The sequence below is a fragment of the Trichechus manatus genome, unplaced genomic scaffold (genome assembly GCF_000243295.1).
Source record: "Trichechus manatus latirostris isolate Lorelei unplaced genomic scaffold, TriManLat1.0 scaffold00272, whole genome shotgun sequence".
NCBI classification, from domain to species: domain Eukaryota; kingdom Metazoa; phylum Chordata; class Mammalia; order Sirenia; family Trichechidae; genus Trichechus; species Trichechus manatus.
This window is the reverse complement of record NW_004444208.1, coordinates 350,497-367,762: the sequence shown is the minus strand read 5'-3', so window position 1 is coordinate 367,762 and position 17,266 is coordinate 350,497. Positions and strand designations below refer to the sequence as shown.

At 38.3% G+C, this 17,266-nt stretch overlaps 1 protein-coding gene across 2 annotated transcripts in view; it reads right to left on the bottom strand.

Annotated features, from left to right (window-relative positions):
- The window catches only part of DYM (dymeclin), a 265,159-nt gene that overhangs the window by 245,645 nt on the left and 2,248 nt on the right, over positions 1-17,266 (bottom strand). For both annotated transcript variants that reach the window (XM_023724953.1, XM_004389970.2), the window contains exon 2: positions 583-774. In XM_023724953.1, coding sequence (XP_023580721.1) covers positions 583-722 — 140 coding nt within the window. In that variant the 5' untranslated portion in view covers positions 723-774. The remainder of the gene's footprint in view (positions 1-582; positions 775-17,266) is intronic.

The window sequence follows — 17,266 nt, the reverse complement described above, 5'->3', positions numbered from 1 at the left end:
CATTTGCACTTACATATAAATCCACTGCTGTTGAGCCGACTCCGACCCACAGCGACCCTACAGGACAGAACAGAACTGCCCCATAGGGTTTCCAAGGGGTGGCCAGTGGATTCAAACTGCCGACCTTTTCATTAGCAGCCACACGCTTAAACACTGCACCACTAGTGCTCCGTGCCTACATATACAAGATATATTTTACTTAGTTGTGGGGAAAAAAAAAAAAGGGACAAAACAGTATGTGTAATATGTATATTATGCTACCATTTGTGTTTGAATGATTTTGTAAAAATACATGGAATATATACTTAAATAAAATAACCTGGTACTATCTCTGGAAGAATTCGAAAGAAATTGCTACCAGTGATGATCTCTGGCAAAGGGAGGTGGTTGAGTGAAGGACAGGGACAAGAAGAAAACTTTCTTACTGCTTTTTGTATCTTTTGGATTTTCTACTAGAGCACGAGAGGGACGGAGGGAGAGAGGGAAGGATGGAAACATTAAAAAATACAAAATAAAATCAGTATACCACACAAGTTCATGTGGCCCTCTGTACAAATTTTCAAACTTCAGGTAATCTCCTACCTGCTAGTTGGTGCAGGGAAAGAAAACGAGAGAAGCTGATTCCAGAATGGGTCATTCTCAGAGACAGATTCTGTGCCAGATAACTTTTTTAAGTACTCATTTTTAGAAAGATCACCAATTCTGCTGCTGTTTGATCCCATCTTCTAATGTGGCAGATAACTTGTCCTTAAACCTTCATTTCTTCAAGACAACCTATAAAGAATGAAAACAAATTTCAGACTTGTTCAAAATAATCATAACTTTCCTTCCCTTCTCCTACATGTAAAAAACTATAAACCTACTAGAGTAAACCACAATTCTCTTTATTTGTAAACATATTAAATAACAGATACAGAGTTAAAGGGGAAAAATAGTACTAAAATCTGTTCTAGCTAACACAAACGTAAAAATCTGAACATAACTTGTACAGTAAATAAATCTCAGGCTGGGTGTTCTTCTGTCCAAGAAAATGTCTCAAAGCAAATTCATGACCGTGATAAATTATTAACAAATAGAAGGAAAACGAAGCTTTTTTTTATAACTAAAACAATGGTGCTAAACAAATGTAGAGACCGGATGGCTTGCATGTGGCAAAGAAGAGGAGAAAGTAGTTCAAGTAATTACCAAGCACAAACAATTAAGCACTTGATTAGCAGCCGAAAGGTTGGCAGTTGGAACCCACCCAGAGGCACCTGGAAGGCAGGCCTAGCGGTCTGCTTCAAAAACCCTATGGAGCAGTTCTACTCTGCACACAAGGGGTCACCATGATTCTCTGGCAACTAACACCACCACCCACACTTAAGGGGGGAATGGGAACTGGCATGAGTTACCTGCTTAAAGTCAAAGAGCTCCCGATTCCAAAGGAGTCACATTCAGCGTCTCTCTCATTCTGCTATAATGTACATACAGAATTTGTTGACATGTATCTTGTCCTAAACCATGAGGTTTTTGAGGACAGGGACTATCTTATTCATCTTTCTATCCCGAATGTCTAGACTAGCACATAGACTAGCATTGTAGCAGGTATTCTCTACGTATGTTGAAGAAATGAGTGTGTGAGTAAATTAGTACCCACCAGGCTCTTCAGGGTTTGTTCTTAGTCACTAAGGGGAAAACCAACAGTTTAGTTACAAATATGAATCACTGTCTTCATCACATTATACGTAACACAGTTCTAAATAATGTTTTATCTCAGTTTGTTCAAAAAATATCTCTCCCTGACAATAATAAAATGGTGGTGGGATAAATAATAAATTTATACTATTTTAAAATTACCATCACAATAAAAGTAAACTAAGTGGCTCAGTGGCCAAAGAAAGCTCAGGTCAGATGAGAATTTACATTAGTGACTCTCTCATGTCCTCCTTATTCCACAAAGGCATTGAAGCTAAGGACGGAATTTGGAAGCATACCTTCCACATACTCTTTGGGACCTTGGGACTGGCTTCAGTTTGCTTATCTACGACATGAGGCTTCCCCAATTCACGTGGAAAGCTGAGTCTTCTGAGTAGGACTGAGAAATACTGATATGGAGTGAGAAATACTGATATGGAATGAGAAATACTGATACGGAATGAGAAGTACTGATATGGCTCCTTACCAGCCTTCCTCCTTATCACCTACCCCAAAACCTCAAGCTGCCCACTACTTTCATCCTCCCTAGTCATGGGGGCAGGGGCCCCAATGACAGCTGACTCCAACTAAGGCTCCATACCAAGCCAGGTAGTCATAACTCTAGATTTTAAGTGGTAAAATAATGTGTTTAATTTCTTAAGATAGGAAATGTTAAGCCCAATTAGAAAATGCTATAAAGAAACGGTTATTGATTGAATTGTGTCCCCCAAAAAATGTGTGTCAACTTGGCTAGGCCATGATTCCCAGTATTGTGTGATTGTCCACCATTCTGTCATCTGATGTGATTCCCCTGTGTGTTGTGAATCCTACCTCTATGATGTTAAGGAGGCAGGGTTACAGGCAGTTATGATAATGAGGCAGGACTCAAGATCTGGTTATATCTTGAATCAATCTCTTTTGAGATATAAAAGAGAAAAACAAGCAGAGAGACAGGGGGACCTCATTACCACCAAGAAACAAGAGCCAGGAGCACGTGTCCTTTGGACCTGAGGTCCCTGCGCTGAGAAGCTCCTGGACTAGGAGAAGACTGACGACAAGGACCTTCCTCCAAAGCCAACAGGGAGAGATAGCCTTCCCCTGGAACTGGCACGCTTAATTCAGACTTCTAACCTACTAGACTATGAAGAATAAACTTCTCTTTGTTAAAGCCATCCACTCGTGGTATTTCTGTTATAGCAGCACTAGATAACTAAGACAGAATTATTCTGAAATACACAAACTCCTTACTTGTCATATCCCATACCAAAGCTACTTTATACTTTTTAGCTATTTAAAATTAAATGTTTTTAATATAGTCTTACAGTGGAATACAATACACTAGTGAAAATAAGCTAGAGCTACAATTACCAACATGGATACATCTCAAAAATATAAAACAAAAAGATGAAAGCTACAGAATAATATATGCAGTATGATCTCATATGATTTTAAGACAAGTGAACAATATTATGGATATATTCATATGTAGTACAATTATTAAAACATACACATGGGAAAAATAAACAGCAAATTCAGAAAAATTGATTTTATCTAATATCAGGAAAGGGTTCAGAGGGGTTCAGCAGTACCTATAAACAATTTCTTAAACAAAAAAGGGAAAGTAAAGGGAAATGAAAACAAGGAGATATGAACCAAACGTGGCAAACATTTAGATTTGCTGAAAATGGACCGTATGTACATGAGTTTTTTTTATATTATCTTATATTCCTGTTACATATATACATACACACACACACATATACAAATTTTTTTTTTTTTTTTAAAGAGAACAATGGTTTTTCAACCCCTTAGTAGCAATACTGGAAGCTAGATGACAGGGAAGCAATTACTTCAAAAATTTTAGAGGACAACCAATGTTACGGAACAATTTGTATATGGATTATTGAATGGGAAACTAATTTGCTTGTACACTTTCACCTAAAGCACAATAAAATTTTCAAAAAAAATTTTAAAAGGAAATAATTTAACTAGAATTCTACACCTAGTCAAACTATCAATTAAGTATGAAGGTAAAACAAAGACATATTTAGACTTTCCAAGACTCAAAAGGTTACCTCTTATGCACCCATTTTCAGGAAGATATACTCCTTCAACATGAGGGAATAAATTAGAAAACTGAAAACTCGGAATTCAGGAAACAGAGGATTCAACATTGGACAGTGGTGAAAAGAAGTCATAGGACAGGAGCTATACAACAGGCTGGGACAAGAGTAAAGACGATTGTAGAATCTCAAAGGAAGGAATTTAAAAAACAGAACTTGACAGGTCACCCAATATATCTGACCTTACTCTGTGAAATTTTATAATACTGTCGGAGAATTTGGGAGTAATGAATGATAGTTACATGGAAAAAAATAATTTTTAAAAGACTATTTACTTTGAGAAAAACAAAAACTTGTTCAAGAAAAAACATGTAAGCACAGTATATGATTAGATTCAACAGTAATCAATATTTACATAACCATAATTTGAACATCAAATAAAGATTTAACTGAAAATTGTGAGATAAGTACGTTGGGAAGATACTAAAAGTGGGAGTGGTGGTTTAAGAATGTTACATGTTTCTCTTCCATAATAGATAGTAAGTCAATAGAAAATACCTAAAATTACTAAATCAAAAAATGACATTAAAACCTGTAAATTATAAATAAAGAGGTAAATAACAAGGAACAACAGCTGAAAGACCTGGAGAGTGGCCACCTTGAGAAAAGGGACTCTGGAGAGGGGAAAGTGGGAGTACAGTTTTTTCATCTTAAGTCCATCATTATTATTTGGCTTTTTAAAACCATGTCCATACACTACTTTGATTAAAAAAAAAAAAAAAAAAAGAATTACTCTTTTAATCTCCTTCATTCCTTTTCCTTTTCTTATTTATGCTTTTTAACATACATGGAAAACAGAATGTTACCATCATGACTAACATAATGGTGACAAAAATGCAAAATTATCATTTACTGAAGTACACAATTAGCAAGCTAAGGAAACAAGCTAATGAAAATTTAAGTCAGACTATTTTTTATTTTTTCTTTATTTTTTGAATCAGAAATTTACACGGTACAAAATAGAAAGGGTTCAGAAGGATATCGGTGAAAAGTTTCCCTCTCACCACATCTCTCAACCACCTCGTTCTTCAATTCAGAGAAAATATTACCAGTATCTTGCGTATCATTCCATAGACTTTCCATTTATATACAAACACGTATATTTTCCACCTTTTCGCACAAACCGTAACACACTATACATATCTCTTTACTTTGTTTACTTATCAATATATATTGGTACGTCTCTGTATATGAAAAACTTCTGCATTCCTTTTTACAATTATATAACATTCAGTTCTATAATTTAATAAATCCCATACTGATAGACATTTAAGTAGTTTACAGACTTCTATTACAGACAACTCTCAAATAAATAAATACTATATTTCACAGATGTATGAGTATATAAACCAAAAACCAAACCAGTTGCAGTCAAGTTGATTACCACTCATAGTGACCCTATAGGACAGAGAAGAACTGCCCCATGGGTCTCCAAAGAGCAGCTGGTGGATTTGAACTGCTGACCTTTTGATTAGCAGCTCTTAACCACTGCGCCACTAGGGCTCCCTATGAGTATATAGGTAAGATAAATCCAGAGAAACAGAAATGCTGGGTCAAAAAGGTATGCCCATTTATAATTTTGATAGGTACTGCCTAGCTGTCTTCTAGAGAGTTGGAACCAATTTGCACTCCCATCAGCAAAGATATTTTTCCACACCATAGTCACCACTGCATAATAGAACTTTTTGATTTTTGCCAACTGATAGGTGAAAAAAAATCATTTTTTAATATGGCTTTAATTTCCATTTCTCCTATTATAACAGGCTGTTACCTATTCATATCCTTTGCCTATTTTCTAATGATTCTTAGGAAATAAATTTGATTTTCAAAACTGCTAGGACAGACCACAAAGTTAAGTGTTAAATCAAAATAACTGCTCAGCCCAGGACCACTCTGAAATCTTTCTAAAACAGCAATACAAATAAAGCCTGCAAGTTTATCAGAAGAGATTGAAGAGAATATTAACAAGGAAAATTAAGATGGCATACTAAGCACACACTGAGTAGTCCCCCTCGTCCCCTCCTTCCTCACCAAACCCTAGAAATAATGCAAATGGTATTTTAAAAATTGTAATTATACAGCCATACTCAAAAATTCACAGGGGACCAAAAGCTGTGAGGAATTCCCATAAATCAGAAAACAGCTGGAGAAGGGCTGAAAAGGGAAATGGCATGAGCAAGAGCCTTAAAGACCACCACCAAGAGAGTGTGAACAGTAGCCCCAGTCCAGGGGCTTGGCTGGGGCACTCTGAGCATTCACCCCTGCCCAAGTCCTCCTACTCCCCTAGGCAGCAGAGAGTAAAAGCACTCCTGAGGCAGCTACAATGCCCAGAGAAACAAGTCTACCCAAGCCCAGGAGACAAGCCACTGAGGCATTCTTGCCAGAAAGTTCCATAGGGTTTTCAAGGCTGCCACCTTTTGGAAGTTGACAGCCAGGCCTGCCTTCCAAGGCACCTGTGGGTAGGTCTGAACCACCAACCTTTCAGCTAGTAGCCAAGTACCTAACCGCTTACACCATCTACAGGCACCATTAAAAAAAAAACGAACCTACTGCCATAGAGTCAATTCTAACTCATAGCTACCCTACAGAACAGAGTAGAACTTCCCCACAGAGTTTCCAAGGAGTGCCTGGTAGATTCCAACTGCCAACCTTTTGGTTAGCAGCCTTAGCTCTTAACCACTATGCCACCAGGGTTTCCAGAGGCTCCACAGATAGATATAAATATGTATATATGTGTATGTATATATGTATACATGTGTATCTACATCTACCCCAGCACCTGATTTATCGGGAACTTTCAAGACCCTTATTATCAATGAAAATCAGAATAAAATGTAAGTTGAAAAACCTGTTATTCAATCACCTCCAAAGAATCTGGCCACCTTTTCCCCCTAGCTGGGCATCAGAACACTTCATCTTTGGTTTGCAGCTCTTTCTTTCTCTAAATCTGTCAGTAACTGATCTTATTTTCTGGCTTCAGTAGTTGTTTTCATGGTATTACTTTCAAATCTCTCCTTCTAGCCATAACCTCTAACCAGAATGCCAGTTCTACATCCCTCAAATAATTAAGATTTTTTTAAACTCAAGGATAATTATCTAATCAGTAATTTTGTTGATACCAATGCTCCTTGTACAAGTCTGTTAGAAAAGAGCAGCATTCTATTGCCGATGCTTTAGTAATAAACCTTTCAAAGAACCTATCTTTTATGAAATATAGTCAAGAACTCAACCTTAAAATGTGCAAAACCAATTGTATCTCCCCCTCAAAACCACTTCCCCCTCCCAACTTCCTACTACCTCCCTAAAGTTCCCATTATGTAAAAATTGCCTTGAAATGTTATTTTTCTGTAGACATCTCATCTCCCCAAGTAGATTATTCATGGGAGGAATGAATCAGACCTTACAGTTTTCTTTATTCCTAATTAGCTTCTAGCACACTATTAAAGAGAAATTACTCAAAAAGGAAAGGGAGAGGTTAATGGTGATGAAAATATCACATTGATTAAGGGTAGGGTTGCACAGCCAATTACTGTAACTGCTCTCATTGTACACCTGTAAAAAGTTGAAGGGGCAAAAGATGTGTGACATATATTTATAACAAAAAAAAAAAAAGAGAGAGAGTAGCCGCTGAAGCTGCTTATACATAACCAAACACCTCATCAGATCTGGTTCCTTGGTTTCGATGTTTAGGGTCATGGTCTCCTGGGACATCCCAGTTAAGTGGCCTACTAATGTGTTAGTACTTCTGTTCTACCTCATTGCGCAGTACCTGGGGTTTTAAAAGCTTGCAAGCAGCCTTCAAGGTGCAACTCGCCTCTATTCACCTGGAGCAACAGAGGAAGAAGGAGAGTCAGGAATAGGAGAAGGAAATGGAATGTGCGGCTAACTGCCTCCATGAACAACTGCCTCCTTTGCCATGAGACCAGAACTGGATGGTGCCCAGCTACCATTACTGAACATTTTGATCAAAAATTCCACAGAAGAATCCTGATCAAAAGGAGTAAAATGCAGAACAGAATTTCAAATTCTCATAGACTCTAGACTTTCTGGAGCCATGGTGGATGGATAAACCCCTGAAACTATTGCCTAGATAATCTATAAACCTTAAACCAAAAATATCCCCTAAAGTCATCTGAAAACCAAATAATAGTTTAGCTTAACTAGTAAAAAAGTCTGCCTTGAGCATTATGTTCTTTTAAGAACTATCTATATGAGATCAAATTGACAACAGCAAATAGAAAGATTAGATAGGTACGTTACGGGGCAGTGAGTTTATGCTAATGAGGGAGGAACAACTCAGAAAAGGAGGGTGAGAATGGCTGCACAACTCAAAGAATGAAATCAAAGTCACTAAAATATACATGGTGAAACTGTTGAACAGGTATATGTTTTGCTGTGTATATTCTCAACAACAAATAAATAAAATTTAGAAAACAAAATTACTAGTCAAAATATGCAAGGCTCCAAAGCTAATAAATATATGAAAATATCTTCAGCCCAAGTTAGGAATAAAATATGCTAATTAAAGCAATAAGTGATCATTTTTACCCATCAGATTTGTTGTTGGGTGCCATCAAGTTGATTTTTGGCTCATAGAAACCCATGTGACAGAGTTAGTAAGGTTACAAAAAACCCTGATAACAGTGTGAGGCTATAAATAGAAACTCCGATCGTTAGTGTATAGGTAGTTGGCAACTTCTATCAAAATTTTACATACACATATCCTTTGTGCTAACAACTTGTTATTTTTAGGAATTTATCCTACAGGTAAGCTCATACAGGTTAACAAGATCTATGCATAAGGATGTTAATTATATCACTATTTATAATAGCAAATATAGAAACAGCCTAAATGACCACCATCTAAGGACTATGGAAGACACATACAATGGAATACTATGCAGCCGTTGAAAAGAATGATGTAGATCTTATATATGCTAATATATAAATACATCCTAAATATGTAAATAAAATATATAAACATATCCTACATATCCTAAATAAATTTTTTTTTTTAAAAACCACAGAAAAGCACATACACTAGAATTTCATTAGTTTAAATAACTATGTAACATCTTATAAAGGTCTAGACAATTCTGGAAGGAAACGTAAGAAATGGTCCAAGACTAGAAATCTGGGGGAAAAGGACTTTTCACTTTATCTCCCTCTAAACCAGTGGTTCTAAAACTTAAAAGTGCATAAAAGCCCCCTGAGGAGCATGTGGTTAAAAACGCAAATTCTTAGGCCAAGATTCAGAATGTCAGAGTAAATGACTTTCATATAAGTGGCATATAAACTCAATTTGCAAATAAGTGTCAAAAAAGTAGGGGCAAGCTGTCTTCTCAACGTCTAGCATGCTCATCCACATCTGTGGTCCTGCCAGCCACATTCGCGTTTCAGTACGCCATCTGACCCACAACACCTTAAACCATATTCACTTCTGCACAGTTATCTTTGTTTTTTTTCCCTCTGTAATTCTACAACACTCCTTATCTTCACCACTCATTTGGAATTTAACTACCCTTCAAATATGGCTTATTTTGCTGTCTGACTCTTATACTGCTATTGAACTTTTCAGAACAGTTATTTCCCTAAATCAGTTTTTACCATCATGGGCAAAAACAATACTTTGAAAAAGAAATAAAATGCTTGATATTTTGTATTTCATTTGTAAAATATTTCACATATACATAAAATTAAATCTCCTCTTTTATGTGCACTGATTCACTGTCTCATGGTTTAACCCGCCTCAAATGGAAAGGAAACATTTGTGGATCTGAAAATCCATGATAACCAAATTTTGTGTAATAAATACCCTCAAAATATGCAAATGGAATCCTACTGCACTTTGTCCAAACTTAGGATGAGAATCCATAAATCTTAAACTATATTCCAGATTCACGTGCCTCCCAAAAAAGAAACAAATGCCCCACTGGTACTCTAGAGACTTTAAGAAGAAATCTCATAGTTCAAACAGGAGACCAGAGAAATAACGGGCAATGATTACTAGCAAAAGAACTTATTAAATGTCACAGGTGCCATTAGTCAATCAAGTAATGGAACATTCTCTGAAGGGTTACTATGTTTCAGGTGCTATATTAAGTACAGTTAAGTATTCCACTCCAGTAAAATGACAGTAATGAAAATAAAAAGATATAAATCTACAAAGATAAGAAAATTAGAGAAGGTGTAAAAGATGGAAAGGTGACAGAGGAGTAGTAACTAAACTTGAAACACTGAAGAAATCACAATGTAAGTGCCTGCCAAAGGGGACACTAACAAGAAATAAGCCAATTCACCCCATGGAACTCTAGGAAGGCTAAAAAGTTAGAGTCAAAGACCCATGAAGACAGGGGCAAGGTGCAGGGCTAGAGTCCCGGGAGTAGGAGACCATGTATGCACTCTCTGGAGAAATGTAACTGGAGAGACTCAACTCCAACACCAAGGGTGGGGAGGGTAATGAGATGGAGGATGAGAATAGGAGAATTGAAAGTTAAAATCGGTTTGCTACACAGTTACACAATGGGTTTCCCAGCTTCCAAGGCAGGAGATACAAGGATTCTTCTGAAGAGAAAATGAATGTTGACTCAGGGAAAAGATGTTGACATTTGGGATTCCCATTTTAAAAGCTAGCTTGCCATCCTACAGCAATGCTCACCACTCAACAAAACTCACTCACACAAAGAACTTCCGATCAATTTTTTGGGGTCTCAACTTTAAATAAGGTGGTGCAATGGTTAAGCAGTCAACTGCTAACTGAAAGGTCAGTGGTTCAAACCCACCAGCTGCTCCACAGGAGAAAAGACCTGGCGATCTGCTTCCACAAAGATTACAGCCAAGCAAACCCTATAGGGCAATTCTACTCAGCCACATGGGGTCATTAGAAGTCAGAATCAACTCGACTGCACGCAAAAGCAACAATTTTAAATAAGAATGGACAGCCAAAAACACTAGACTTGTGAGGAAAGCCTTCAAAAAATACATAAACCAAAACAAACTGAAGAAAGGAATTATAGAAAACGGATGATTTTAGGATCAGAAAAACCTAAAAACTAAAATTAATCTCCTCAGAGAGATAAGAATAAAAACAATAAGAGTAATAACAGCAAATACTTATGTAGCACCTTCTATGACCCCAGGCATTATCCTAAGCTTAACCACTGCACTGCACCACTAGGGCTCCTTATATGTTAATAACAGGAGTCTCAAAAAGAACACACAAACAAAGTCGAGGACTGTTACACTGTCAAGTCAGGAACGGTGAAGGATCTGAGACCTTACCTGCAATCTAAAAAAGACATGAAGCCTCTGGGTCAGGGACAAAAAAAAACATTTTATTACTCATAGCACTAGCAGTAGCCAGAGTTAATACCTTGCATCAGTTTCCTAAGCCCCAATTTCCACAGCATTTGATAAAAGTAAGAAATATGTTCATGGAAAACTAAGCAAATTGAAAGAAAAGAAATAAATAAAACTACTCAGCTCAGCAGTGACCAGTATTTATGTAGTCATAATAATACAAACACTGAACACTAAATTAACGAAGAATTCTTATATATCTGTACTAGAACAGCAAAAAGATGGAAACAACCTAGATGCCCATCAACAGATGAATGGATAAACAAATTATGGTACATACACACAACAGAGTATTATGGAACCATAAAGACCAATGATGAATCTGCGAAGCATCTCACAACATGGGTGAATCTGGAAGGCATATGCTGAGTGAAATAAGTCAATCACAAAAGGACAAATATTGTATGAGACCACTATTATAAAAATTCATGAAAAGGTTTATACACGAAAAGAAACAATCTTTCATGGTTACGAGGGAGGGGAGGTATAGGGTGGGGATGGAAAAGCACTAAATAGACCATAGATAAGTGGTAACTTTGGTGAAGGGTAAGACAGCACACAATACTGGGGAAGGCAGCACAATTTGTACAAGGCAAGGTCATGGAAGCTACATAGACACATCCAAACTCCCTGAGGGATCAAACTGCTGGGCTGAGGGCTGTGGGGAGCATGGTCTCAGGGAACATCTAGCTCAACTGGCATAACATAGTTTATAAAGAAAGTGTTCTACATTCTACTTTGGTGAGCAGCATCTGGGGTCTTAAAAGCCTGTGAGTGGCCATCTAAAATACTCCACTGGTCTCACCCCTTCAGAAGCAAGGGAGAATGAAGAAAACAAGATACAAGGAAAACATTAGTCCAAAGGACTAATGGACCACAACTACCACGGCCTCCACCAGACTGAGCCCAGTACAACTAGATGGTGCCCGGCTACCACCACTGACTGCTCTGACCAGGATCACAATACAGGGTCCCAGACAGACCTGGAGAAAAATGTAGAACAAAATTCTAACTCACAAAAAAAGACCAGACTTACTGGTCTGACAGAGACTGTAGAAATCCCAAGAGTATGGCCCCTGGACACTCTTTTAGCTCAGTAATGAAGTAACTCCTGAGGTTCACCCTTCATCCAAAGACAGGACAATAAAACAAAACAAGACTAAAGGGGCACACCAGACCAGGGGCAAGGACTAGAAGGCAGGAGGGGACAAGAAAGCTGGTAATAGGGAACCCAAGATCGAGAAGGGAGAGTGTTAACATGTTGTGGGGTTGTTAACCAATGCCATAAAACAATATGTGTACTAACTGTTTAATGAGAAGTTAGTTTGTTCTGTAAACCTTCATCTAAAGTACAATTAAAAAAAAAAAGAAGATAAAAATAAGTCACCAAGAAATTACAATATGCAACTGTTCTAGACTCAGAGCAGAGATCATGCCATAAAAGCTAAGACCAGAAGGGTAAGAAGGACTGGCCTGGTTGGGTATAGGGTTCAGAAACTTTCAAAGCAAAGAGAACAGCATGTATAAAGGCCTGAAGTTAAAAAAAAAAAAAAAAAACAGACAGGGCCCATTCAAGCAACTGAAAGAGGGTCAACACAGCTGCAGCAAGGAGGGAATCAAAGTGGAAGCAAAAGAGACCAGAAAGTAAGCTGGTGCTTGATGCACCATGGGAAACCTACTAAATGGCATGTCTTCTCACTTTGCACAGTTTAACTATACAATCTTATATACCACCAAGACTTCTACATCAGAGAACTCTATCCCTGTACACTGATGATTACAAAACATCTATGTCCAGTTCAAGAACTATCTAATGGGTGCCACGCCCATTTATCTGGCTGCCTGCCATACATCACCATCTGGGGGTCCCAATGGCACCTCAAAATTAACATGTTCAGCGCACAAACATTAACTTAATATATATCCTTCCTCCTCCCCATCTCCAATTCCTATCTTTTTTATACCACCCATTCAAATATCCAAGTACAGAAACCTGAGGGAGCAGGAGAAACAACTAATATTATACTGTATATACTGCTAGAAAGTTAAGAGACATTTTCATTTAAATCTCTAACTAGAATATAAAGTAATATTGTAAATATTAGCCCCATTTTACAGATGAGGAAACTAAAGCTCAGAAGGTTTGAGTAACATGCCTATGGGCCATAAAGCAAGTGACAAAACTAGGATTCAAATCTAGAGTTTTAGGAACTGTATAGTTTAGTCTATACATAAAGAAAACAAAAATCCTCACAACTGGACCAATAAGCAACATCATGATAAATGGAGAATAGACTGAAGTTGTCAAGTATTTCATTTTACTTGGATCCACAGTCAACACCAACGGAAGCAGCAGTCAAGAAATCAAAAGATGCATTGTATCAGGCAAATCTGCTGCAAAAGACTTCTTTAAAGTGTTGAAAAGCAAAGATGTCACTTTAAAGACTAAAGTGCGCCTGACCCAAGCCATGGTGTTTTCAATCACCTCATATGCATACGAAAGCTAGATGATGAATAAGAAAGCTCAAAGAAGAACTGACGCCTTTGAATTGTGGTGCTGGCAAAGAATATTGAAGATTCCATGGACTGTCAAAAGATCGAACAAATCTGTCTTGGAAGAAGTACAACCAGAAAGCTCCTTAGAAGCAAGGATAGAGAGACTATGTCTCACATACTTTGGACATGTTATCAGCAGGGATCAGTCCTTGGAGAAGGACATCACGCTTTGGTAAAGTACAGGGTCAGCGAAAAAGAGGAAGACCCTCAACAAGATGGACTGACACCGTGGCTGCAACAACGGGCTTAAGCATAATGACGATTGTGAGGATGGCGCAGGACCGGGCAGTGTTTCGTTCTGTTGTACACAGGATCACTATGAGTCGGAACTGACTTGACAGTACCTAACAACAATAGTTTAGTGTGGAGTTCACACAGAAACCAATTATAAAGTACGGCAGAAAATGCTAATTGCCTACCCTAATCTCCAGTCTTCCTTTCCTTTTAGTAACAGAACTGCACTTTTTGGCTGGACACATTCCTGTCCACCTAAAAGATACATTTCCCAATCTCTCTGGTAGCCATTATATCCATGTGACTAAGCTTTGGTTAATGTTGAATTCTCATGTGGCATTTCCAGTTAAGTCTCCTTAAAAAAGAGTGGATGGCCACTTTGTTCCTCTGTCGTTTCTGATGCTTGGAACATGAATATTTTAGCTAGCAATCCAGTAGGTATTCTGGACCCAGAAATCAATGGCCATGCCTAGGGATAAGGAAGTAGGAAGCTGTAAAAGAGGCTGGGTCCCTAATGACTGTGGAATCACCATGCCAGCCCTGAATTGTCTACCTCTGGACTTCTTTGACATGAGAAACAAACTAATACCTTGTTTAAGCTATTATTTTTCAAGTCTCTATTATGCATAACCAAACGTAATCCTAACTGACACAAAAGGCTTTGAAAGTATTCTGAGAGAAAGGTGGAGGGTTTCAAGAGATATTATGAAGGAGGAACCGTCAAGATTTACAACTTACTCAATTCTCAATCTAAAAAAGAAACTTATCCATCATACGACACGCGGAAGATAAAACTAAAGTCTTCCAATGTCTGACTGAAGAGCTACAGCCACTTTTGGTGTTCACATTTTCAAAAGAATGCTATAAAAATTAGAGAAGACATCAAAAGTACTAACCAAAAGTCCTTAAAAGAATGGAAAAAAAACAAAACTTTTCGAAAATAAGGCCTATTTGTAAAGTTGTTCCCGACCCTACTCCAAAAATCAAACTCAATTCTGTCGAGTCAATTCCAACTCCAAGTGACCCTATAGGACAGAGTAGAACTGCCCCATAGAGTTTCCAAGGATTGGCTAGTGGATTTGAACTGCCAACCTTTTGGTTAGCAGCTGTAGTTCACCACACCTCTTAACCACTGCACCACCAGGGCTCCACCAACCTTACTAGCTTAGGTTATTTTGTCTAGAAATAAGTAAAGTGACGGTTAACTTACAAACTGTTTACAAGCAGAGTTTTAAATTAATGCATTAAGCTCCGCTAAGAAGCTAACTTATTGTGTGCCACTTAGTTGATTCCAACTCATAGTGATCCTATTGGACACAGTAGAACTGGCCCATAGGGTGTCCAAGGAGCGGCTGGTGGATTCGAACTGCCAACCTTTTGGTTAGCAGCCTGAGCTCTTAACCACTTCACCACCAGGGCTCCAAAAAGCAAACTAGGGAAAATAAACTTAAAGGCGGGGGCAGGTATTTAATAATTCCTATGACACTTACTGATGGAGCCCTGGTGGTGCAGTGGTTAAACCGCTTGGCTGAGAGCTGAGAGGTTGGTTGTTTGAACACACCATCGACTCCGTGGGAGAAAGACGTGGCAATCAGCTTCAGTAAAGATTTACAGCCTTGGAAACCCTATGGGGCAGTTCTACTCTGTCCTACAGGATCACTATGAGTTGGAATCAACTTGACGGTAGTGGGTTTGGTTTGGTTTATGACACTTACTGCTAAGTGGTGTACTAAAACACACTGCCATCAGAGAGCTAGGACTTAGCTAAGCTGAAAAGTGGAGCACTTCAGAGAGCACGACAATAAACTGGAAGACTTCCTGAAATCCTTTCCACCTCAATGATTTAGTCTTCTCCCTGGCCTGGGAAAAGAAGAGCAGCAATGGCCATCTTACTGCTCTCCTTTTCAGGCCCACAGCACTCAACCACGCCCAGCTGGCTCACAGGAGAAGAACCTGAGAAGGGACTTCAAGTCCAAGTCCCAGAGTAGCACATTCTGTCTGAAAGTTTTCTCTTACTTTAATCAAGAGTCTTCTCTTCATTTGGACTGGGGGGGTGGGGGTAGGGAGGAGGTGCCTCTAACTCCTACTGGGACCAAGAGTCCCTGCCCTCTCCCCTGGGCATGGGAACCATCACTGCTCCAGAATGCCTTGCATCTTTAAGTATCAGTTTAGCATTACACACACACTCTGATTACAATTACACAATCCTTAAAGAAACATGAACAGGAAAAAGAGACTAACACAAATTACAGAAAAACTTCACGTTGTCATATCGCTTTCATACTTAAATCACTTTCAGAGGTCTCATTTTACCAATGCCTACACTACAAGTGCCACAGGTACTTCCCATATATTTGTTTACAGTCACTAAAAAGAAAAGTGGAACAGTCCTCTCTCCTCTAACCATTCCCATTATCTACAACGCTAAGTGAAACATAACACTTTCACTGCATTTGTAGCAGCTGGGAGAATCAGCTATATTCTTAAGTCTCAGCAAAATATTCCAAAACACACTGTGGTAGACAGAATAATAGCCCCCCAAAGATGACCACACCCTCATCCCTGGAACCTGTAAATGTGTTACCTTACGTGGCAAATAGGACTTTGCAGATGTAATGAAATTTTAGACTTTGAGATGGGAAGATTATCCTGAATTATCCAGGTAGGCCCAATCTAATCACATGGGTCCTTAAAAGCAGAGAATCTATCCCAGCTGTGGTTAGAGGGATGCAATGTTGCTGGCTTTGAATGTGGAAGAAGGGGGCCACGAGCCAAGGACTGTGGACAGCCTCTAGAAGCTAGAAAAAGGAAAGAAATAGCTTCTCCCCAGCAACCTCCAGAGAGTAACTTGCTTACCACTTGATTTTAGCCCAGTGAGAGACCCCTGTCGGATTTCTAACCTACAGAACTGTAAAATAATAAATCTGTGTTGTTTTAAGCCACCATATTTGTGATAATTTGTTACAGCAGTCATGGAAAACTAATACGATTCATTAAACAGCTTCCAACAATATGCAAAATTATCTAGAGAAAAGCATAACCAAATTGCCTGATATTTAGAGCATTATAAGACATAACAGTTAATTTGTGCATGTTGCAGTATTTTTCACGTCTATATATCTCCCGCCCTCAGAAAACTATTCATTAAAAAGTTAGCCAAAGTGACAATTCTTCACCTCTCTGTAGAAGGGTGAGCCAAAAAAATGGAAGTCAGGGAGAACAGGATCTACTGGAAAAAGCAGGAAATAATTCTGCTGTATTTTTCAAAGTCAAATATAAGTGTGTTTGCACTGCTTACATCCTTTGTATTAAATGGCTAC